Raw genomic sequence first — 24412 nt, 5'->3', positions numbered from 1 at the left:
ATTTTTATTTTATTGTATTTATTTATTCTTTATTTTTTGGCTGCATTGGGTCTTAGGTGCGGTACACAGGATCTTCACTGCGGCATGCAGGATTTTTTGTTGCAGCTCGCGGGCTTGTCTCTAGTTGTGGCATGTGGGTTTTCTCTCTCTAGTTGTGGTGCATGGCCTCTGTAGTTTGCAGCATGCAGGCCCTCTAGTTGTGGCGTGCAGGCTCAGTAGTTGTGGCGCGTGGGCTTAGTTGCCCCACAGCATGTGGGATCTTAGTTCCCCGATCAGAGATCAAACCCCTGTTCCCTGCATTGGAAGGCAGATCCTTTACCACTGGACCACCAGGGAAGTCCCCAAAAAATAAATTTAAAAAAAAGCAATAGTCAAACTCAAAAGCTGGCTTCCACACAGAGATGACTAGAACCATCTTTAAGAGCCAAACCAGGACTTTTGGTCAAGTCCTCTGTGCAGCCACTGCCAGGTCAATGTCCCTGCAGAGTCAGCCAAGGCTGACCATTACGTAACTGCTGGACTTGAGTAAAACCCTCCACTGCAGCATCCCTCGGCCAGGGGAGGCAGGAAACATCAGCTGGGTCTCCCAGTCAACCTCCAAGTCCACCCAGGGGAAAACAAGGGAGCAAATGAAAGAATGAATTATGTCCCATGGAGCAGAAAAACACCAGGTGGGGTAACCGCTACCCATCACTCCCTTTCCCAGGAAAAGTGGTTTCAGGAAGACCCGGCCACAATGAGAGGAGTCACCTCACCTACTGTAACCCACTACCCTACGAAACCATATTCATACCTAGACACCACTCTGGAAACATTTCCCGTCCAGCAGCTCCCCAAGGAGAGCAGGCTCCAAGGCTGTGGTGCTGAAAAATGTCCCATGTTAATAATGGCCTCCCCACTCCACACCTGCAAAGCTTTTGCATTTGTCCAGTCTTAGAATTCTCTCTTGGAACAACCTCAGGGCTGCCTCCCATTTAGGCAAGGGGGTCCCATATCAGGAAACTGGGTCTCTGCTGTCCATCTCTGGGATTTGTACCTCCCAATCTTTGGGAAGGAAAGTATCAGAGGAGACAGAATAATAACTACCATTACTACTACTACTACTACTATAGTACGAACATGTGTCACATACTGTTGTTAGCTCACTTAATCTCAAAACAATATTTTACAGACAAGGAAACAGAAGCATTGAGAAGTTAAGTGTCTGATGTACAAAGCTGGTGGAATCAGGATTCAAACCCCGGGAGTCTGACTCCAGAGTCCACATGTTCTTAACCACTTCTCTACATGACAGATTTGCAATCATCAGAAACAGCCTTGCTCTATACAGAGGGCTTTAGGAAACACAGCCAGAATATTATCTATATTGTCATCCTAGATTTGTTTTTCTAAGAAAAAGCAGCCCACTGCCCAAATTTTCCATCAGATTTGGATCTGATGTGCCTCACTACCAAACCCAGCCACACACTCAAAGTGCTAAGGCTGGCGTCAGCAAGAGCAGTAGAAGCTGCAGCCACTGCCACAAGCAACACAGCCCCTGGGAGCCATAGGAAACATCCTCCTGAATCACGCTGGGCTCAAAGAGAAAATCACAAGAGCAATTACGAAAAAGGAGCAGAACACAGCAAAATGTAGGGGATGGCAAATTGGTTCTCCACCAGACAGTCTCTACTAAAGCTAAACATATATCCACCCTATGAAACAAGTCCTCAAGATAGATATAGATAGATAGACACATAGATAGATTTAACAGAAGTGTATGTCTGTGTCTTCCAAAATACTTGTATAAGAATGTTCACAGCAGCTTTGCTCATGATGGCTAAAAACTGGAACTAACCCAAACGTCTACCAACAGGAGATGAGACAAATAAATTGTGGTATATTCATACAATAGGATACCATACCCCAGTAAAAAAAAAACCAACTCTCATTACATGCAAAAGCACAGATGAATTGATTTCACTGATACAAAATTCAAGAATAGGCAAAACTAATCAATAGTGATCAACAGTGATAAAATTCAGAATAGCTGTTATCTCAGGGCAGGGCAAGCAAGGGACATGGGGAAATTTCTGGGGTTCTGGGAATGTTCTATCTCTTGATCTGAGTGGTGATTACACAGATGTGAACACATGTAAATATTCATTGAGCTGTCTCACTTAAGATTTGTGCACTTTTCTTTAACAGAAAAAATTTTGAATACCAAGTGGGGTAAAAATCAAAGACAAATTTAAAGCAAGAATGTTTTTATTATTAAATAAGACAGGACAAAAATAAATGCACTAAGCTTTCAACTCAAAAAGCTATAAATGACTGACTATTGAATAAATAAAGCAAAAAGATGAAAAAGGTTAACAAAGTTAAAAATAGAAATTAACATTAGAAAACATGGTATAATTGATAAATAAGTCCAAGTAGTTGTCCTGTAAAAAATAAATTAAAAGCCAAAATTTAAAACAAAAATGTTTATGCAAGTCAAGGAAAAAAAAAATGGGGAAAAAACACACAAATACCAACATTTTTAAGTGAGAAAAATTAGAAACATTTTTAAAAATGAGAATGCTATCTCAAATCTTTATATTAATAACTTGAATATCTCATGAAACAGTTTTCTCAGAATATATGAATTAACAAAATTGACACAAGATAAATCAGAAAAGCTGAACAAACCAATCATTATGGGGAAAGAACTGAAAAAGTCATCAAAGAATTATTTCAGAGAAAGCTGCCAGACCTAGTTGGTTTTATGGGTGAGCTCTTTCCTGCATTCATGGAACAGATAATTCCCATGTTATAGAGTCTATTCCCGAAGTTGGAAAGCACTTCAATTTACTTTATAAAATTAGCCTAGCCTTGATTCCAAAGATGACAAAAATAGTACAAAACTACAAACAAATGTCACTTATGAATTAGATGGAAAACCCCCAAATAAAATACGAACATTTAATTCTAAAAAAATTTTCAAGGAATAATCTACCATGAGCAATTAGGTATATTCTAGAAATTCTAAGGTTGTTACTACAAGGAAATTAATATAATACATTGAAAGCAGAAACATATAATTATCCCAATGGTTGCTTAAAAGCTATTTGCTGCATGCTGCAACTAAAAGATCTCGCGTGCCACAACTAAGACCCGACGCAGCCAAATAAATAAATACTTTTTAAAAGATAAAATAAAAACTATTTGCTCAAAATTCAACCCTTATCCTGATTTTTTTAAAAAGACAACAATGATTAGTAAACCAAGAAGACACGTTACCAACTAATACCCAACCTGACACCTAAAGAAGTCACTATAAGCTTAGTTATTAGGGGAGAATGCCCACTCCATCACCACTAAAACAGGAAGTTGTATACAAAGCAACTAACAAAGAAAAAGAAGTAAAATTATCTCCTAAGACGATCAAAATTTTCGATCTTAGAAACCACATAAACGTCTACCAAGAAAATCCAAAAGAAACTGTTGAAAACCTATACTAAGAATTCAGCAAGTGACTGATTATATAAAAGAAAATACAGAAACTAATAGTCATATACCAACAACACTAAGTTAGAAGACATAATAGAAAAAGATCCCACTGAAAATAATATCAAACCTTCTTTAAAAACTAAAAGAATCTATCTGAAGATAACTTCAAAATGATTTGAGTGAATTTAGAGACATTCCATGTTCCTGGTATGAAAATTCTCCATAAAGAAACTTTACATATGATAGATTCCAACAAAAATCTCAAGGGATTGGGGGTAGGAGAATAGGAAGAGGGGAGAACCTGACAAAATAATGTAAAATTCATGTGATGATGTCATCCATGCAAAGAAAAGAGGCAGGAAGATTTTGAAAAGAAGAGAAACTTGAACTGTCAGATATTAAAAACATAACATAATGTTATACTAGCTAAGGCAGAGTGATTTGAAAAGGCTGATAAAAAACAGCAATGAATGGAAAGTCCCAAACAGGCCCAAATATACATATGTTTTTAATATATGCTTAAGGTAGCAACTCAGATCACTGGGGATATAGATAGGTTATTTAATAAGTAGTGCTAAAGTAATCAGTTAACTATTCAGGAAAAATTAAATTAGATCCCTACTCACACTGTACACAAAGATAAATTCATTTGGATGAAGAATTAAATTAAAAAAATAAAATCACAATGAACTAGGGGAAAATAGAGATGATCATTTACCTGATCTCACAATAAAGGAAAGCCTTCCAAAACATAAAAGAAAAGGCTGAAAATATAAAAGGTAACAGACTTGACTACAGAAAGTTTAAAACATCTGTATGGAAAAAAGAAAAAAAAAAAAGCCTGAAAAATTAAAATGCAAATGAAAAACTGGGAAAACACAAATTACAAGACAAAGAATAACAGCCTTAACATATAAAGAGCTCTCTCAAAACCAAAAGAGAAAAATGCACATTTCAGTAAAAAAAAAATGAGCAAAGGACATTAATAAGGCAATAAACACACTTTAAAAACATTCAGGGCTTCCCTGGTGGCACAGTGGTTGAGAGTCCGCCTGCCGATGCAGGGGACGCGAGTTCGTGCCCCGATCTGGGAAGATCCCACATGCCGTGGAGCGGCTGGGCCCATGAGCCATGGCCGCTGAGCCTGAGCGTCCGGAGCCTGTGCTCCGCAACGGGAGAGGCCGCAACAGTGAGAGGCCCGCGTACCAGAAAAAAAAAAAAAAATTCAGTCTCCTTGAGTAAATTACAGCTTTAAAAAAGGTGGAGTGGAGGTGGGGGGACTTCAAAGACATAACCACCAAATGCAATGAGGGGACATTGCCCAAATCCAGGTTGGGGCAAACCAACTGTAAAACAACACTTTGAGATAGATGGTGAAATCGAATATGAACTGGGTATTAGGTGATAATGAGGAATTTGTGTAAATATTGCCAGGTGTGATAATGGTACAGTAATTATGTAAAAAAAGTCCTTTTTTAATGAGATGCATGCTGAAGAATCTAGGATAAAAGGTTGAAACACCTGTAATTTACTTTAAATACTGCAACCAAAAAGAAATAGATGAAGCAAATCTGGCAAAATGTTAATTATAAAATAGGCTAAAAAAAAAAAAAATATATATATATATATATATTTTTTTTTTTTTACAAATAAATCCAATAAATGTTAAAGTGCAATAGAAACCAGCCATCTCAGCTACTGCTGATGGAAGGATAAATGGGTAGAACTTTTCTGGAGGGTAATCTGGCAATGTGTCCAAAACCTTGAAAAATGTTTAAATCCAGCAAGTCTATGTTCAATAATTTAATACACATTTTTAACAATTGGTACAAAGATTTGTAAACTTATAAGTTTATCAAAATAGCATTATTTGTGACTGTGAAATACTGAAAACTACCCAAATGTTCAACCTTAAATTTTCACACAGCCATCTGATAAGACTACTACCAGACAGTCATCAAAAACTGACTTTTGAGGAACAATTAAATATTTTACGGTACAACAACTATGGAAAACAGTATGGCAGTTCCTCAAAAAATTAAAATAGAATTACCATGTGATGCAGCTATTCTACTTCTGAATATATATCCAAAAGAACTGAAAGCAGGGACTTGAAGAGATATTTGGACACCCATGTTCACAACAGCACTGTTCACTACAGGCAAAAAGTAGAAGCAACCCAAATGTCCTTGGATGGATGAATGGATCAACAAAATGCGGCATACAATGCAATATTATTCAGCATAAAAAAGGTGATTCTGGGCACTTCCCTGGTGGCGCAATGGTTAAGAATCCGCCTGCCAATGCAGGGGACACAGGTTTGAGCCCTGGTCCGGGAAGATCCCACATGCCGCAGAGCAACTAAGCCCGTGCGCCACAACTACTGAGCCTGCACTCTAGAACCCACGAGCCACAACTACTGAGCCGTCCAGCGGTTAGGACTCTGTGCTTTCCCTGCCGAGGGCCCGGGTTCAATCCCTGGTCAGGTAACTAAGATCCCACAAGCCATGCAGTGTGGCCAAAATAAAATAAAATAAAATTTTAAAAGAAAGAAAAAAAAAGGTGATTCTGATATGTACCACGTGAAAGAGGCTTAAGGACATTATGCTGAGTGAAAGAAGCCAGACACAAAAGGGTAAATACTGTATGATGCCACTCATATGCAGTACCTAGAGTAAGCAGATTCATAGGGACAGAGAGTTGAATGGTGTGGGTTGAGAGAAGGGAGGGAGTTACTGTTTAATGGGTACAGAGTTTGCGTTTAGCAAGATGAAGAAGTCCTGGAGACGGATGGAGATGATGGCTGCAGAATCCTGTCAATGTACTTAATGCCACTGAACTGTACATTTAAAAATGGTTAAGACGGTAAGTTTCACGTTATGTGTTTTTTTAAATCACAATTAAAAATAAAGATATAGTAATACATTTTAAAGAGAAGAATGCATGTTGCAAAATAATAAGTTCATGTATGATCTCAATTTTGTTTCACTGATGTCTTAAATATTAATACACTGCACACAGGGAAAAAAAGCTCAGAAAGGCATATATCAAAATGTTAACAATAATTATCTCTAGGTACTGTGCTTCCAGGAGAATTTTATCTTCTTTGTGTGTCTGTGTGCTTTTGTGTGATTCCCAATTTTTCAACAATTACTTTTGTAATTGAAAGCAAAAATATGCCAACTGGACAAATGAAAAAGGAGAGAAAAGGACACTCATGTCGCTTGCTGATCCTAATGTGAGAATGCCCACAAGTCTATTTCCAAATGACATAGTAAATATAATCCTCCTTGAGAATCAAATTATAAAAGGCAGGCTAGCATTTGGGAAAATAAAGACCGACTCAGAAGACAGAGCAGCGGGGTGTTCCCTGCAGAATTAGAATAGAGGCAGATCCTCATTTCAGACGATTCCCAAGTCCAGAGTGGGTTCACCACATCAGTGTGTGCCCAGCAGAAAGAAAAAGACCGGGGGAGCCTCACACCCCACTCAAGAGGCCCATCAGAAAGGACAGGCTCAGAAAGGAAAGACTCTTGAATCAAGCAGCACTCTCCCTGGGACTCGGGGCTCCCCACCCACACATCTCTCTTAAACTAAATCTACGTTCAGAAAATATTTGCTAGACAGCACATATCAAGAAAAGAAGGAGCCTTTCTTTCTGTGGCATTCCCTCGCCACATCTGGTACTGCTCTGAATAGAGGCTTTATGAGGGAGGATCCAGATACCTCAGCCATGGGTTACTCCACTGACCACAAACAGCAATAAACAGACGTGAGGATTTAGATTTCCGTGCAGCCGAGGCATGCTGAATAATCATGATAGAGCTTCCACTGCATTCCAACAACCAGGAAATGTTTATCGAGCGCCTTCTAAGCACAGGGCACCATTTGTAACACCATTCCACGCAGACAGGCAGGCACACATGTACACACCCACCCACAGACGAAGCTCCTTTGTTGTGTTTGAGGGATCAGACTAGGAAAGTAATGATTTAGGTTGGAGGCATTTGACAGTTTGATTTTACACATCACACATCAGGATCAGGAAAAGAGGGGCAGAGGGAAAGTATGCATCCCTGAGGAAGGATCAAGGGGGAGACATCAGTGCATCCCACCACTAGGGGCCCTGGACCAAGGGGCTGAGTTCCGCAATAGAGGCAGAGAGTAGCTCTCAGCCTTCCTAGAACTCCACGGACAACATCCACCGGGAGTACAGTAACTGCAGCCTCTGGTCCTGGAGGAAACTGCATCACCAGGTTTATCCACCATGTGAGAGACATCCACACCTTCACATTCTTTTCCCCACCCCCACAAATGAATGACGTCAGGTACCCCTTCTTTGTACATACTTTTGCCCCCATTGTTCTTCAGGACATTGGAGAGGTTGACAGAGGCGGTGCCTAGCAGTTCATTTCTCAAGGTGTGGCAGCTCCAGACCTTCAAATCTAAATGACTCTGGGCCGTGACATTCCTGGAAAACAAATACTTGATTCATCATATCCAAGCAGATCAGTCACTCCTGTAACTTAGAAGAAAACAGAGAAACTACACTGCTGACATCTTGAAGGTGGCGGGAACCCCAAAGAAGAAGACACTCACATATACCCTTTCCCCCCCAGAGCTGACCCTGTAACCATCTAGCTAACAATGAACACTCTGTGACCTCGATGATGTAGAAACACCTGAAGAGAAGGTGCCTCAGGTACCAAAGGCAGAAGGACTAGAGGCTGCTACAGGAAACCTGGATCTCCCACAACCCCTTCCTCTATTCTCCTGGGGGGCTGCATTCGGAGAGAAGGGGTTTTCTCTTACAAAATGATGATCTCGTTCCAGAGAAGCTCGGAGCTCCCAATTCGCTTCCCAGTCTTCTTGGTCTCACTGGGGAGTCCATCCACTGCCACTTCCACAAACGAGTTAATTCGAGGTTGACGACTATGCACCTTGGGCTTTGCTGACACCACTGGACAGGAAAGACAGAAGAAGTCAAGGATGAGTCAGAGGGCTCCCAGCTGCCCCCCTGTGGCAGATGTTCTCCCTCTTATTTTGTTGTTTCTTTTAAAAAAATTTTGTCTTTTCCTCATTCTAAAAAGACTTCTTTTTTAATGTGAGGGTATAAAAAGAGCATAAGAAAAGAAGCATAAGAGAAAAAATCACTCCTAACCCGAAAACACTGGGATAATTATCATTAAGATGTTGGTAAATACAGACTTTCTAGACTTTCATCTTTTATGTCTCCAATTCTTTAAAAATTCCTCTCCCCCCAAAATCCATTTTAAAAAGCTGCAACATAAGCCCATTACAAGCATACACCATAATTTAGGCAACTATTCTTTCACTGTTGAATAGATTGCTTCCAACTTTTGGCTCGGGGAAAATGACCACAAATGTATATAGTATCTGCATGCATTTCTGAGTATTCTTCCAAAGGATATGAACATTTTTTAAAGTTCTTAAAACTGCTCAGTTCCTTTCTAAACCCATGTAGACACCTATCAGCACTATAGGAATATATCCATTTCACCAAACACTGCATAGCACTGAGTACTATGTTTTTTTCACCCTTTGCAAATCACGTAGGTAAAAAAAAAAATAGTATAAAGATAATAGCTAAGAGTTAATGAGCACTTATTACAGATCCTGTGCTATGCACACATTATCTAACTGAATCCTTACAATGAGGCAGGAAATACATCATCATTCCATTTCACCCAGGAGGAAACAAGCTTGGGGAAGCTAGGTCATTGCCCCAGGCTACACATCCAGGGAGCTTCGAACCACAATGTGCACCCAGCAGCCTGACTCCACACCATGCTATATACCATTTCCAGACTTTGCTTATTTGTTCTAATGCTTTTCTTCAATTACTAGCCAGATTGAACAGTTTTTCCATGTACTTGTTAACCACCTGCATTTCCTTTTCTGTTCATTTCCTTCATGTGGCAGCATTTCTGATGCTTACACGGCACCAGCAAGCGAGGGGCTCAGCACCAACTAAGCAAGCATACGCCCAGGGCTGGATGCTAGACAAGCTCCTTTTGTAGCATTTATCAGCCATGGTGGAAACTCCAGATCACTAGGACAAAACCCATCTGGATGCTTTCTATCCTATGCCCCAAATCAGAGCATATAACTGACGTTCCTTACCCATGATGACAAGACTGCCTGAACCTGAGTTCCCATCAAGAGTTAGCAAACCTCTCCCTCCTAGACCCTTCTGAGGGATGACAGTCCTATAAGGGTCCACAACTTGGCAAAGGGCAAAGCCACCTCTGATTGTTTTTTAGCAATATGTGTCTTCTCCAGGACCAAAAGAACACTAGAGAGAAAGTCAAGGAACAACAGCAACAAAAGCTGTCATGAAGATTAAGAAGCAACAAGGGTTGGTACTAGGAAAAAAGGTCGTAGAGCTGGGAAATGTGGCCCAGAGTGGGAAAATGAAAATACTACACACATAGACCAAGGTTAACTGAGGCCACCTGGTGGTGTGAGCGCAGATCTGCAGGCAGACCCTTAAATGTAAAAATATAGATAAAAAATAGGAACTAGTTATATAGAGTCCTACCATTTTGAGCTAGACAGTTTCTTTGAAATCAACAAGTTCAAACCCTTTATTTAATAGTTGGGCAAACTAAGATCCAGGGAAGTGAGACATATCCAAAATCACGGAGCTAGTCAAAGGCAGTGCTAAGCCTGGAACCAAGCCTCTCAGCTCCCGGGCTGATTCTTTGAACCCTTCCATCAAGTTTCCCTTTTGGTCCTTGTTTTTTTAGTATCTACTTTAAAAAAAATTTTTTATTGATATAATTTCAGACATTTAGAAAAGTTGCAAGACTAATACAAAGAATTCTTATAAACCCTTCACCGGGGACTTCCCTGGTGGTCCAGTGGTAGAGAATCCCCCTTCCAACTCAGGGGACGTGGGTTCAATCCCTGGTTGAGGAAGTAAGATCCCACAAGCTATGGGGCAACTAAGCCCTTGCGCCACAACTACTGAGCCCACGCATCTCAATTAGAGACAGAAAACCCGCATGACACGACTAGAGAGAAGCCCACGTGCCACAACAAAAGATCTCACATGCCACAAAGAAGACCCAACGCAGCCAAATAAATTAATTAATTAATTAAATAATTTGATTAAAAAAACCCTTCACCCAAAGTCACCAAATATTAACTTTCTACGCTACTTGCTTTATTACTCTCTCTTTTTCTCTCCCTAAATACTTCAGTGTGTCTTTTCTAAGAACTAAGACATTTTCTAACGTTACCATAGTATAATTATCAACACTGGGAAATTCAACATTCTTTAATACTATTATCTAAGGTACAGACCTTATTCAAATTTTGCCAGTTACCCTATCAATGTCCATTATAGCAAAAGAGAAAAGATTTTTTTCTAGTCCTGGACTCAATCTAAGATCACATGGTGCAGTTAGTAGTTTTTCGTGAAGTTTCCAATTTACATAAAAATTGAAAGAATAGAATAAATAATTGCACATTATTTACTAACTGCTATCATTTTGCCACATATGCTTTTCTGTCTCTCTCTCAGCGTCTATCGTCAATATTACCCAGAGAACTTCCGCAATAATAAAAATGTTCTACACCAGCGCTGTCCAATACATTGCCATGAGATACATGTGGCTATAAAGCACTTGAAATATGGCTAGTGAGACTGAGGACTGGAGCTTTAAATTTTATTTAATTTTAATGTAAATAGTTCTATGTGGCTATACTTGCTACCCTATTGGATAGCACAGGACCCAGATATATATACAACATCTGTATTTTTAAAAAAAGTTAGTTGGAGATATCATGACAGATCGGCCCTGACTACTTTCAGAATGCAATTCCAAACAATAAGGGCATTCTTCCACCTACCACACCACCATTATTATACCTAAAAAAAAAATGTATAGTCACTCCTTCCATCATTTGATACCCATTCCATATTCAAAGTTTCCCAGTTGTTCCCAACTTTTTTTTAAAATATTTATTTGGTTGTGCCAGGATTTAGTTGCGGCCCTCCAGCTCTGTAGTTGTGGCACGCGGGCTTCTTAGTTGTGGCATGCCAACTCTTAACTGTGGCATGCATGTGGGATCTAGTTCCCTGACCAGGGATCGAATCCATGCCCTCTGCATTGGGAGCACAGAGTCATAACCACTGCGCCACCAGGGAAGTCCCCCAAACATATTTTTATAGCTGTTTTTCTCCCAACCCAGGATCCAATCAAGATGAACAAACTGTACATGTGGGATCTTCCCGGACCGGGCATGAACCCGCGTCCCTTGCATCGGCAGGCGGACTCTCAACCACTGCGCCACCAGGGAAGCCCCATGACAATGATTTTTAAAGACTTCCTTCCACCAGCTGTCTTACAGAATGCTAAATCCCGCATTTTTCTGATTGTTTCCTCATGGTTAGATTTACAGTGAACATTTTTGTCAAGAATACTAACTACACAGGTTAGGTTGTATACTTCTTACTGTACACACCAGGCCATCCTCCTATTGGGGATACTAATTTTGATCCCATGGTTAATGTGGGGTTTGCCAGGTCACTCCACTGTAAAGATACATTTTCCCCGCAGTAATTTATAATTAATAAGTGGGGTGATATTTTCAATGTTTCTTGTTCTTAAAAGACAAGCCAGGGCTTCCCTGGTGGCGCAGTGGTTGAGAGTCCGCCTGCCGATGCAGGGGACACGGGTTCGTGCCCCGATCTGGGAAGATCCCACATGCCGCAGAGCGGCTGGGCCCGTGAGCCATGGCCGCTGAGCCTGCGTGTCCGGAGCCTGTGCTCCGCAACGAGAGAGGCCACAACAGTGAGAGGCCCGCGTACTGCAAAAAAAAAAAAAAGACAAGCCAAAATAAAGGTCTCAAGTTAATCTAGAAAGTTTACTATTTGATAAAATATAAATGTCAGTTTCTTATACATGGAGTCACATCTTCACATAGGATTTAGCTTTTAAAGTCAACAAATAAGGCAAAAAATCACATATTTCCAAAATTATACCCCTGAAAAGCTCTTAGGAAGGCAACAGAATAAAGTGTGGCATATTATCCTTCTATAGGTTCCAAACAACCAGTTTTTTGCTTTGTTGTGCTGTGTTTTCAGTGTTCCTTCAGTTAAATATCAGATAAAATAGTTGGCTTACGTTTGAGGACCTTAGTGTATTTAAAAAGTGTATTGTAAAACTCTAGGACTGGAGGAGAAGGATAAATTGGGAGATTGGGATTGACATATACACACTATTACTATATATAAAATATATAACCAGGGCTCCCCTGGTGGCGCAGTGGTTAAGAATCCGCCTGCCAATGCAGGGGACACGGGTTCGAATCCTGGTCAAGGAAGATCCCACATGCCACAGAGCAACTAAGCCCATGCGCCACAACTATTGAGCCTGCGCTCTAGAGCCAGAGAACCACAAGTACGGAGCCCACGTGCCACAACTACTGAAGCCCTCGCGCCTAGAGCCCATGCTCCGCAACAAGAGAAGCCACTGCAATGAGAAGCCCGTGCACCACAACGAAGAGTAGCCGCCGTTCGCCGCAACTAGAGAAAGTCCCGCGTGCAGCAACAAAGACCCAATGCAGCCAAAAAAATAAATAAATAAAATTAATTAATTTAAAAAATAAATACAATAGATAACTAATAAGGACATACTGTATATAACACAGGGAACTCTACTCAATACTCCTTAGTGACCTATATGGGAAAAGAATCTTAAAAAGAGGGGATATGTGCATATGCACAACTGATTCACTTTACCATACACCTGAAACTAAAACAACACTGTAAATCAACTATACTCCAATAAAAATTTTTAAAGATAAAAAATAAAAAAATAAATCTCTAGGACTGCACTATGAGAGGCACAGGGAACTGAGGCAGAGAGAGGGGACAGCATAGCAACAGCTCCCAAATTACACCAGAGGCTTTATCCACAAAATGCACAGGAGGAAGAACCACCCACACTGTTTAAATGGTTGCTTCTCTCCTCTTTCTCCCCCACCATTTTCCTGGATGGTATTATCAACTCCCTATAGCTTAAGTGCATATATAACGAGGTGCACCTGTATTATCAAGTTAGCTCTCTCCACACTAGTGAGAAAATACACATCAGGGAAAGGCAAGAGAGAAACCTTTAGAAGTCAGAGCCTGTTCCTGAATAACACGGTCCCAAAACAGGGACCTCAGGATATCACCAGTTTCCATGGGCAGGCTTCTGTTCTGACCTAGCCCTGCTAATTATTAGCTAGGCAGTAAAGGCTGTAGTCTCAAGTTCAAAACCCTACCAGCTCACTCTAATCCTTCTCCCTTCTCAAAAGGGCTGGAACAGCCATGAGACACCAAGAAAAGTAATTAAAATGTATGAAGACTATAAAAAAAAATCAATAACTCAATAAGAAACAGCCAAAGAATAGACACAGGCAACCCACAGAAAAGGAAATACAGATTTACTTAAACATATGATAAGACACTAAACATCACTTATCATTTAATGAGAAGTAAAACTATGCTGAGAACACAATTTTTTTTTTTTAACCAACCAGACTGGCAAAGATTAAAAAAAAAAAAAAAATCTGACAACATATCATGTTGGTAAAAGCGTGGGGACTACAGCCGTACCACCCTGAATGCCCCTGAACTCGGAAGCTAAGCAGGGTTGGGCCTGGGTAGTACTTGGACGGGAGACCGCTTGGCAATACCAGGTGCTGTAGGCTTAAAAAAAAAAAAAAAAAAAAAGATGATGTGGGGAAAAGAGCACTCATTGATAACAACAGGTTCCCTCCAGGCGAGGGAACTGGGGAGCTGCAGGAACGGAAACAATTGTAAACTATGTGAGTGCGTGAAATAAATGAATAACATTTCCATTTTTCAAACAATAATTTAAAAATTTGGACCAAAGATACAATTTTGCCTCCCAATGATCACGTTGAGAGGCCTGAGCCCAGATACTGAATGCCACTCCTCTCTCCCCGAGCATCTTGTGGTCCCGTGACTCTTCCTCCTAAAGCTACTGGAGCAGCAGGCTTTCATCCGTGTGATATTTACTGAGGCCGCACTATGTGTCAGGCACTGTTCTAGGCTTTGGGGCATCAACAGTAAGCAAAACAGACAAAAACCCCTGTTCTCGTGGGGCTTACATTCTATGGAAAGAGACAGTGAATAAATGAAAGAGATTCCAATAGGTCAAACATTAAATAGTGACAGGGGCTGATAAGAAAAAGATAAGGTGATGAAGGGGAGAGACATGAGGGAATCAGGGTAGGGAGCCTTTAGATGGGGGAATCAGGGAAGGCTTCGTTGAAGAGAGTGACTACGGGGTAAAAACCTGCAGAAAGTAAGGAAGCAGACCAGGTAGATAACTCAGCCAAAAGAGCATTTCATTCAGCGGGAACAGCAAGTGCAAAGGCCCAGGGGTGGGAGTGTACCTGGTAGAGGCAATGAATAGCACGGGAGGTCCATGTGGACCTGTGCATCTAGCCAAAGAGGAGTAAATGTGGAACAGGAAATGAGAAATGGAAGGGGTCATATCATGTGGGATCTTCAGCTTGTATGCGGAGTGAGATAGACAGTCCTTGATGTGTTTGAGCAGAGAAGTGACAAGAGCTGGCTTACACAGTAACAAGATCACTGGCTGCTGTGCGATAAACAGAATGAAGCGGGGCAAAGGGCAGAAGTAGGAAGCCAGGTTAGGAGGCTACCGCCTTAATCTGGGGCAGAGATGATGCCAGCTGGTGGGTCAGCAGGGGTGGTAAGAAGTGGCTGAACACATTTTGAATGTAGACAAAACCAGATTTGCTGAATACAGGATATTGAGGAAAAAAAAAAAAATCAGGTCAGTTCCAGGCATGTCACATTTTAGACGTTTACTAAGCCTTCAAGTGGAGATGCCAAGTGAGCTATTGGATATACAAACCTGGAGTTCAGAGACAAGGCCAGGCTGGAGATACAAATGTGGCAGTGATCCTACTATTTGGTGGCATTTAAAGTGATAAGGTTCGGATGAGCTCACCAAGGGAATGAGCGTAGATAGAAAAGAGCCCTGGAGAAGGAAGGATTCGCCATTTTATATAATTCTTTCCAAAAGTTCTTTTCTTCCCCCTCCTCTTCAAAAACTCCAGCTATAATATGAATAAGAATGAATAGTTATGCTCGTAAGCCAAAGTGTGGTATAATTCCACCTCTTTCCCAAAGATGGGGCTGGACCTGAAATGACAAACTTCATACAGTGCCACTCACCTTTCAGAATAAGCTGAGACTTCTCAAAAGGCAGGGCCACCCCTGCCCGGCTGGAGCTGGCAGATGCCATGTCATCACCAGGAAACTGAAAGACAAACAAAGCAGCAGGTTTAGAGGATATCTGATAAGAGACTGAGGAACTGAACCCAATTTTAATATCTAAGTCTAAAGAGATAGAAGCAAGAAAATATAAACATCCAGGACTTCTCTAGTGGTGCAGTGGTTAGGAATCCACCTGCCAATGCAGGGGACACGGGTTGAAGCCCTGGTCCGGGAAGATCCCACATGCCACGGAGCAACTAATGAGCCCGTGTGCCACAACTACTGAGCCCGCATGCCACAACTACTGAAGCCCACACGCCTAGAGCCCGTGCTCCTCAACAAGAGAAGCCACCACGATGAGAAGTACATGCACAGCAACAAAGAGTAGCCCCCTTCACTGCAACTAGAAAAAGCCCACGCGCAGCAACAAAGACCCAACACAGCCATAAATAAATAAATAAATAAATAAAATTTATTTTAAAAAAAAGAAAATATAAACATCTAAGCAACTGCAGCCACGCTGCTTCAGGCAGAGTGGTGTCTGTCTCGTAATGACTACTGAATCTGGGTAGGACTTGGATGGGCTAAGAAGGACACAGCACTGCTATATCAACCTCTTAAGGATGGAGAGCCTAAAATAATATCTCCAAAAAGAAAGTCACAGTTCAATTTTTTAAAAAGTAGAGACCTTCCCGGCAGTCCAGTGGTTAAGACTCTGAATTTCCACTGGAGAGGGCACGGGTTCAATTCCTGGTCAGGGAACTAAGATCCCAAATGCCTCACGGTGTGGCCAAAAAATAAATAAATAAAAATTTTAAACATTAAAAAAAATTCTAAAGTAATATTAAACCAATCTTTTAAATGGACAGAAGATTTTAATAAAAGTTTCTCCAAGAAGATATACCAGTAAATGTGTTTATTGGCCAAGGAAAAGACAGACCAGGATTCAATCTACATCTTCTGATTCCAAAGCCCAACATTCATCCAGTCGACTACTCTGCTATCACCTGGATGTGCACATGGACCTGGCCAACAAAGCACATGAAATAATTTTTGATGGACCTCATTAGCCATAAGGCATCCCCGTCACTCCATCTTGGCTAGAAGCAGAAGTCTATCTTGCATTTTGAGTGGATCTTTTACTCATACATAATTGTGTAACATCGTCATTTGTCATTTGGAAAATATTTGGTTCACTGAGTTCTATAGATATTCCAAATGTTGACCCATTTCATTATACCCGATCCAAAATATCACATTTGTGAATGTCACCACTGATCTCATCAGACAAGTTTTTGACTATTGGGAAGCTGCCAAGCTCTTTGTGGTAGATGGAAGTGTTCCAAATTTCTAATTTTCACTTAAAAACTCATATTCTATCATTGGCAACAAGCACTGTCAGTTGTTTTCCTTGAAGTGACAGGCTAACTTCATTCATCTTCAGGAAAATGTCTGCCAAACACCCAAATCTATTAACGTTAGTTTATCTGTTGATTTTTTTTAAGTAAAAATGGTATTTCATGAAAAAAGCAACTATGTAATACAGCTTTTAATTCAGTCATACAAGTGCTTTTTCTCAGCACAACAATTATACTTCAGTATGCAGGAGAACCTCAGGTCCTCTTTGCGCATTGACAATACTGAGCTTCTGATACTCGCCCTCAATCCTGTTCCACATCTCAGTTAATGACAACTCCCTCCATCCAGTGGCTCAGGCCAAAATTCTGGGGCTCATTCGTGCTTCCCCTTTCCCTCTCACACCCCACATTCAACCCATCAATAAATCCTATTGATTCTACCTTTAAAATATTTCCAAGCTCAAACATTTCTCTCCATCTGCACTGTCACTGCCTTGCTCCAAACACCATCATCTCTTAGCTGGGTTATTGTTTTTCCTGCTTCTGCTCTCTGCCCCCTTCAATCGAACTTCTACGTTCAGCAAGAGTCCTGTCTTTTAATATGTAATCAGATCATATCACTGTGCTATTCAAAAGCTGGAAGCTATCCAGCGGCTTCCCGTCTACCTCAAAGTCCTTGTAATGACCTTAGAGGGACGGCGTGATACACTACCACACACCTCTCTGACCTGGCCTCCCATTTCTTTCCCCTCTCCCTACCTTCCCCATGGGCCTCCTCGCTGTTGCTTGAACATGCCAGCCACGTTCCCCCATCAGACTTCTACCCCTCTGTCTAGAATTCTCTTTTCCCAACTGTCCACATATACAGCTTATTCCTTCACTGCCTTCAGGCATTAACTCAAATGGTGCTTTCTTAAGGGGCCTTCCCTGGCCACCCTGTCAACCTCACCTCTCCACACACACTGTACCCATCCTTCCCTAGTTTACATTTCTGCCTTAGCATTTATCACTGACACGGTTCATAGTGTATTGATTTCTTGTGTGTACTGTCTCCCTCCTCTAGAAGGTAAGCTCCATGAGGGCTGAGATGTGTGTCCCCCTCTTAGCCCTGTAGCCTACTACCTGGAATAGTGCCTGGCTCCTAGTAAGAACTCCATATTTATTGAATGAATGAAGAGGTGCATCAACTTTCTGAAATTCAAAAGGATAATGTTTTGACTCCCTTGAAGTTTTTTTGGTAAAGCAATAAACATATCAACTCTTTTACCCATCAGATTAGAAAGAGATCAGAAGTCTGACAATAGTGTTGCTGAGAAGCCTCACAGGCTTCTGGAAGCAGTGCAAGTTAGACGGTACCTGGCAACATCCGATAGAGTTAAAGATGCATATATTGTAGTTCCCAGGATTCCACTCCTAGATATTTGCCACGGGAAAATCTTCCAACAAATGCAGAAGCAACCGTGTTCAAAATGTTCATCATGGCAATGTTTATAACAGCAAAAATTTATAAATAACCTAAATGTCCATCAATGAGGGAATGCATAAATTGTGAAATAGTTATAAAATGGGATGCTATATAGTTCTTGAAATGTATGAATTCAACTTATATGTACAAACCCCAAACTATAATACTAGAACTAAAAAAAAAAAAAAAAAAAGGAAGTGATAGCTTAAGTGTAGGGCAATGCCATTGGTATACACTTGAACTTTCACAAAACAATTGTATCTACTGTTGTGGACACACATAAATGGTATGAAAGTATAGAAGCATGGATGGGAAGGAACCACACCAAGTTCAGGACAGAAGTTACCTCTGGGGTAGCGGAAGAGGGAGCAGGGGAACTGGAGTGAACAGAGAGACCAAGGGAACTTCGACTGTATCTGCAACATTTCATGTTTTAAAGGAAGAAGTTCTGAAGCAAATATGGCAAAATGCTACTATTCATTAAATCCAGATGGTGGTTTTTATGACTGTTTGTTATCTTATTCTCTGAACCACTTCATATGTTTGATCTTTTTCATAATTTAACAATAATTTTAAAGGGGATAAAAAGATGATATCTTGAGTAATGAAGGAAAGATTAATGATTGTAAATTAAGCCTCGGGGCTTTTAGTAACAGATTAAAGCACTAAAAGCTGGAAATCCATTATTTATAGACTTTAAAAAGAAAACAATTTAAAAATGTTTACATCTACTGGGACTCATTCTAAGGGTAGAAGCAACTTGACTAAGGGTAGTTTTTAAACTAGCTTGTTCTCCCTGAGCTTTAGCTGTTTTTAGCCTTTGCTCTGAACTAGAGAGAATTCTGGAGAATGAAACGCAAAGCCCTCGCATGGCCTGTTACATGGGAGAAAGACCAAACCTTTCAATCTATACTTCGTGGCTCCAAAACAAAAGCAATCAGATAAATTCCAGAGGCGGCTCAGAACAAAACCAACAGGGAAAGTAGTAGAAATAGAGTAGATAAGACTACCATGTTTTCTTCCTCCCATGTCTTTCATAATTACAGGCCACTGTTTACTAACAATAGCCCATGTTATTTATGCACGGCTTTGTCTCCAGATCCATTAGCAAGATACCACCCTGACACTACAAGGTAGGTATCTTTTCTTTTCTTTTTTCTAAATAAATTTATTTATATTATTTATTTATTTTTGTGGCTGTGTTGGGTCTTCCTGGTTCCGCACCAGCTTTCTCTAGTTGCGGCGAGCGGGGGCTACTCTTTCATTGCGGTGCGCGGGCTTCTCATTGTAGTGTCTTCTCTTGTTGCAGAGCACGGGCTCTAGGCGCATGGGCTTCAGTAATTGTGGCCCGTGGGCTCAGTAGTTGTGGCGCACGGGCTTAGCTGTTCCACAGCATGTGGAATCTTCCCAGACCAGGGCTCGAACCCGTGTCCCCTGCATTGGCAGGCAAATTCTTAACCACTGCACCACCAGGGAAGTCCGGCAGGCGGATTCTTAACCACTATGCCACCAGGGAAGCCCCAAGGTAGGTGTCTTGAATTGAACCTTTGCAATCCATGTATAAAGACAAATAACCATTACTGTTGAAGGGAAAGTACCCCAAAGTACCTACAATTTCTGTCTCAGGGCCCCATATTGGACAGGGTTTCCAATGGGCATGAGGTCCAAACTCCTACTAGCCACTTTAGGAAGCTTATGAAACCTGAGACCCAGATTTTACTCTACACCTGTCTCAGCAACACAAATAGATGACTCTGTACATGTACTCAAGTAATTTTTTCCCCTGCTAATAGTGATGAGAAGTGTTTGCATTCAAATCACTTCCAAAAAAACTGAGTTAGCATAAGCCTGGGGCAGGCAGGGGGAGGAGGGAGAACATGTTTAAAACATCACCAAAGGTTATAGATGCTCAATGAATTTCATTATTCAAGGAAGTCATGGATTTATCAGGAGAAAAGGGGGGAAGCCAGAACTAAGTGTGGTAGATCTACCCAAATTTCTTGAAAAAAAAAAAAAAAAATTATCCTCTGAAGTTAACCTCTATGTAAATCTCGACAAGCACTTTTTAAAATAAAATATAAAATAACAGAGTAGAAAATATTAAAGTACACCATACAAAAAGGAAAGTATTATTTCATAAAAAGTTTGTTCAGATAAATGTACATTTACATCTTCATGTATATTGGGTCATGATATAAAATATGTATATGTCTTACTAAAGATTGTAGTCAAAACCTCTTGAGAACAACTGCTCTACAACAATCCTATCTTACTTAGGGTTTTGGATTAGAGAGACACAAACACTAAGCAAATAGACAAACACTAGATTGGGGACTAACTAGTCACTCAGAGAAATGCCATCAGTTTATTATTATCATTTTAGGTCTGAGAAATTTTCCCACATCTATGTAAAACAGTATTTATTCAATCATTCAATACGTACTGAGCATTTATTCTGTACCATATACTGTTTTTGGTGCTAATGATACATCAATGAATAAAACATTAAAAAAAAATTCCTACCCTGTAAGATTCTCCTGGTAAAGAGCCAAGAATGATCCTGGCTCTGGCAGGGGGATGGGAAAAGTAACCATTGTGCTGTATGCCCAGAGTGTTCTCTAACAGCAGCCTTCACTCCAGGAAAAGGACTCTACCAGGACTTATCCCAACTGCGGGGGAGGAAATTTCCCTGAGGCCCCCTCTAGACTTTTTATCGCACTGAGAAAGGAAAACAGTTCATAAACACTTGTAAAGGTCACAGCCCAGGGACAGAGACCCACTAAAAGACTGAGATTTAATCATAAAATTATAAAATGCTTTCCCTCACCCACACTCTGCCACCATATCGAGGGTCCAATAAAATAACAGTGGATTACAGCTGAAAGAGCTAAAAGGTGTATACTCTATTTAAGAAAGGGTTCTTAGGGAAGACCAGAGATTACAGGGGAGACAGAAACAAGGATACTAGCATAATTTGAGGCCTCTGGTACCTACAATTACATCAATCATTAAACACAAGCCAACTCCTAGCCAGATTACACAAAACTCCCAACTAGATAAAGGCCTATTCACCTCAGTTCCTATTACCTAATACATCCTGCCTGGCTTTCAGTTAGAAATTATAAGTTATGCTAAAACGTAAGAAAAAATAGTGTGAAGAGACAAAGCAAGCATCAGAATTAGACTCAGATATGACAGATTTTGGAATTATCAGACAGGGAATTTTAAATAACTATGATTAATATGTTAAGTGCTCTAATGGAAAAAGTAGGCAACATATAAAAACAGATGGGTAATGTAAGCAGAGACATGGAAACTCTAAGAAAGAATCAAAAGAAAATGCAGAACATGGTAACAAAAATGAAGAATGCCTTGATGGGCCCATGAGTAGACTGGATGTGGCTGAGGAAAGAATCAGTAAGCTTGAAAATATATTAACAGAAACGTCCCAAACTAAAATGCAAAGAGAAAAAAAGAATTAAAAAAAAAAAGAAAATACAGAACTGCCAAGAACTGTGGGACAATTTCAAAAGGTACAAAATACATGACTGGAATATCAGAAGAGAGAACAGAGCAAAAGAAATATCTGAAGTAATATGGTCAACAATTTCCCAAAATTAACGACATAACACCAAATAATAGATCCAGGAAGCTCACAGAACATCAAGCAGGATGAATACAAAAATCAAAAAATAAACTTAAAAAAGAAGCAAGGAGAGAGTGCAGTGAAATATTTAACGTGTTAAAAGAAAAAACCCGGGACTTCCCTGGTGGTCCAGTGGTAAAGACTCCGCGCTCCCAATGCAGGAGGCCTGGGTTCGATCCCTGGTCAGGAAACTAGATCCCGCATGCACACTGCAACTAAAGATCCTACATGCCACAACCAAAGATCCCGCATGCCGCAACGAAGATCCCGAGTGCCGCAACTAAGACCTGGTGCAGCCAAATAAATAAATAAATATTTTTTAAAAGAAAAAAGAAAAAACCCACCAACCCAGAATTTTGTATCCAATGAAGTTACCCTTTAAAAGTGAAGGAGAAAAAAATACTTTCTCAAACAAAAACCTGCCCTGCACGAAATGTTGAAAAGAAGTTCCTCAGAAAGAAGGAAAATGATATAGGTCAGAAACTTCTACCTACACAAAGAAAAGAGCATGGCAGAAGGAATAAATGAAGCTCCAACCACTGGCTTCTTTATACAGTAAAAGACTAATGCTTAGGGGAAGGGCATATGTGGGAAGCGAGTGCCAAATAGGGAACAGACAAGAGAACTAGAGAGGTGACGAGAGGTATGGGGAAACACCATGCAGTGAAAGAACACAGGAATTTGGGAGGGGGTTGGAAGTAGAAATGTTGAACATTGTGGACAGGGCAAGTCTCACTGAGAAGGTGACTTCTGAGCAAAGATCTGACGCAAGAGAAGGAGGGAACTGAGGATATCTGTGTTAGAACATTCCAGGCAGATAAAAGGGCAAGAGCTAAAGCTCTTGAGATGGTTGCATGTCTTGAAAGTGTAAGGAACGAAAGAGGGCCAGAGCGGCTGGAGGGCAGTGAAAGAGGAGGAGGAAGATAGTGATAAGAGATGCACCTGGAGAATTCCCTGGCAGTCCAGAGGTTAGGACCCTGTGCTTTCACTGCAGGGGGCATGGCTTGGATCCCACAAGCCACATGGTGCAGCCAAAAATTTTAAAAATTAAGAAAAAAAAAAGATGCAACTGAATTTATCCTGTTAGGTAAAATCATCCTTAATGAACTATGAAATGCCTTGGAGCAGTGGTCCTCAATTCTTTCTACACATTTGAATACCTGAAGAGCAATAAAAACAAAACGAAACAAAAAAAAGCCCCACTGACAACCAAACCCTAACCTCAGAGATTCTCATTGGATTGGTCTGGAGTGGGCCGGGGACAGCTGTGTTATTTAAAAGCTACCCAAACGATTCCAAAGTGAAGCTGTGGCGAGAACCACTGGATCAGTGTTACTGAATCAGCTGAGGCTTCAACTAATTTGAGTGCACTGAAAGTAGGACTTTACCTCTATCAGAAGGCTCAAGGTTAAACTAAAATTATGTCCCAAAATTGCAAATGAAAAAGTGGGGGGAACTTCCTGGTGGTCCAGTGGTTAAGAATCCACCTTCCAATGCACTGGATGTGGCTTCAATCCCTGGTCGGGGAACTGAGATCCCACATGCCGCAGGGCAAATGAGCCCACGTGCCACAACTACTGAGTCCTTGAGCCGCAACTACAGAGCCCACATGCTCTGGAGCCCACACGCCACAACTACAGAGCCCGCATGCCACAACTACTGAGCCCACACGCCACAACTAGAGAGGCTGCAAGCCACAATTACTGAGCCCGCGCACTCTGGAGCCCGCATACCACAACTAGAGAGAGGCCCGCGTGCCGCAAATGAAGAGCTGGCACGCTGAAACAAAAGATCCCGCTTGCCGCAACTAAGACCCGACGCAGCCAAAAAAAAAGAAGAAGAAAAAGTGGGGTGATATGTAACTCTAGGAACAGACTACAGTGGAGGAGCTGTTCCAGGAGTGGTTCCAAGGAGACTAAGTATTGCACCACCTTCCTTGATGCCAACTTTTCCCACAGAGAGTCTTCCAGGGGCTCTCAATGAACATGACAGATTAAACACCTATATTTATCTCTGCTCCCTTCTCAAACCCCATCAAAATGTCAGGAAAGAAACACAAAGAACATAAACTCACTAAAAAAGAATGGAAAAGGAAACAACAGAGATGGCAGCAACATTTTGGAAAGTGGCAAGTGAGTCAAAACTGAAATCTAACTGCCTGCGATGGGGGAGGTGGGGTT

At 40.9% G+C, this 24412-nt stretch overlaps 1 protein-coding gene and 1 pseudogene across 8 annotated transcripts in view; one reads left to right on the top strand and one right to left on the bottom strand.

The window, feature by feature from the left end:
• WWP2 (WW domain containing E3 ubiquitin protein ligase 2) overlaps window positions 1–24412 on the bottom strand; it is a 145082-nt gene that overhangs the window by 107548 nt on the left and 13122 nt on the right. For 7 of the 8 annotated variants that reach the window (XM_089902395.1, XM_022583320.2, XM_089902397.1 and 4 more), the window contains exons 2-4: window positions 15722–15806; window positions 8284–8431; window positions 7821–7942 (exon numbers count right to left, since the gene is read on the bottom strand). In XM_089902395.1, the coding sequence (XP_089758521.1) occupies window positions 7821–7942; window positions 8284–8431; window positions 15722–15791 (340 nt within the window). In that variant the 5' untranslated portion in view covers window positions 15792–15806. Of the gene's footprint in view, window positions 1–7820; window positions 7943–8283; window positions 8432–15721; window positions 15807–24412 lie in introns of those variants that run through there. The other variant, XM_089902401.1, reaches the window with a different exon arrangement.
• LOC115802521 (5S ribosomal RNA) lies at window positions 14091–14199 on the top strand (annotated as a pseudogene).

Source organism: Delphinapterus leucas, chromosome 20 (assembly GCF_059928025.1).
Source record: "Delphinapterus leucas isolate spDelLeu-1000000601 "Yukka" chromosome 20, BTC_Dleu_Yukka2, whole genome shotgun sequence".
NCBI lineage: Eukaryota > Metazoa > Chordata > Mammalia > Artiodactyla > Monodontidae > Delphinapterus > Delphinapterus leucas.
The sequence above is the reverse complement of the archived record's forward strand: the minus strand, read 5'-3'. Positions and strand labels throughout refer to the sequence as shown.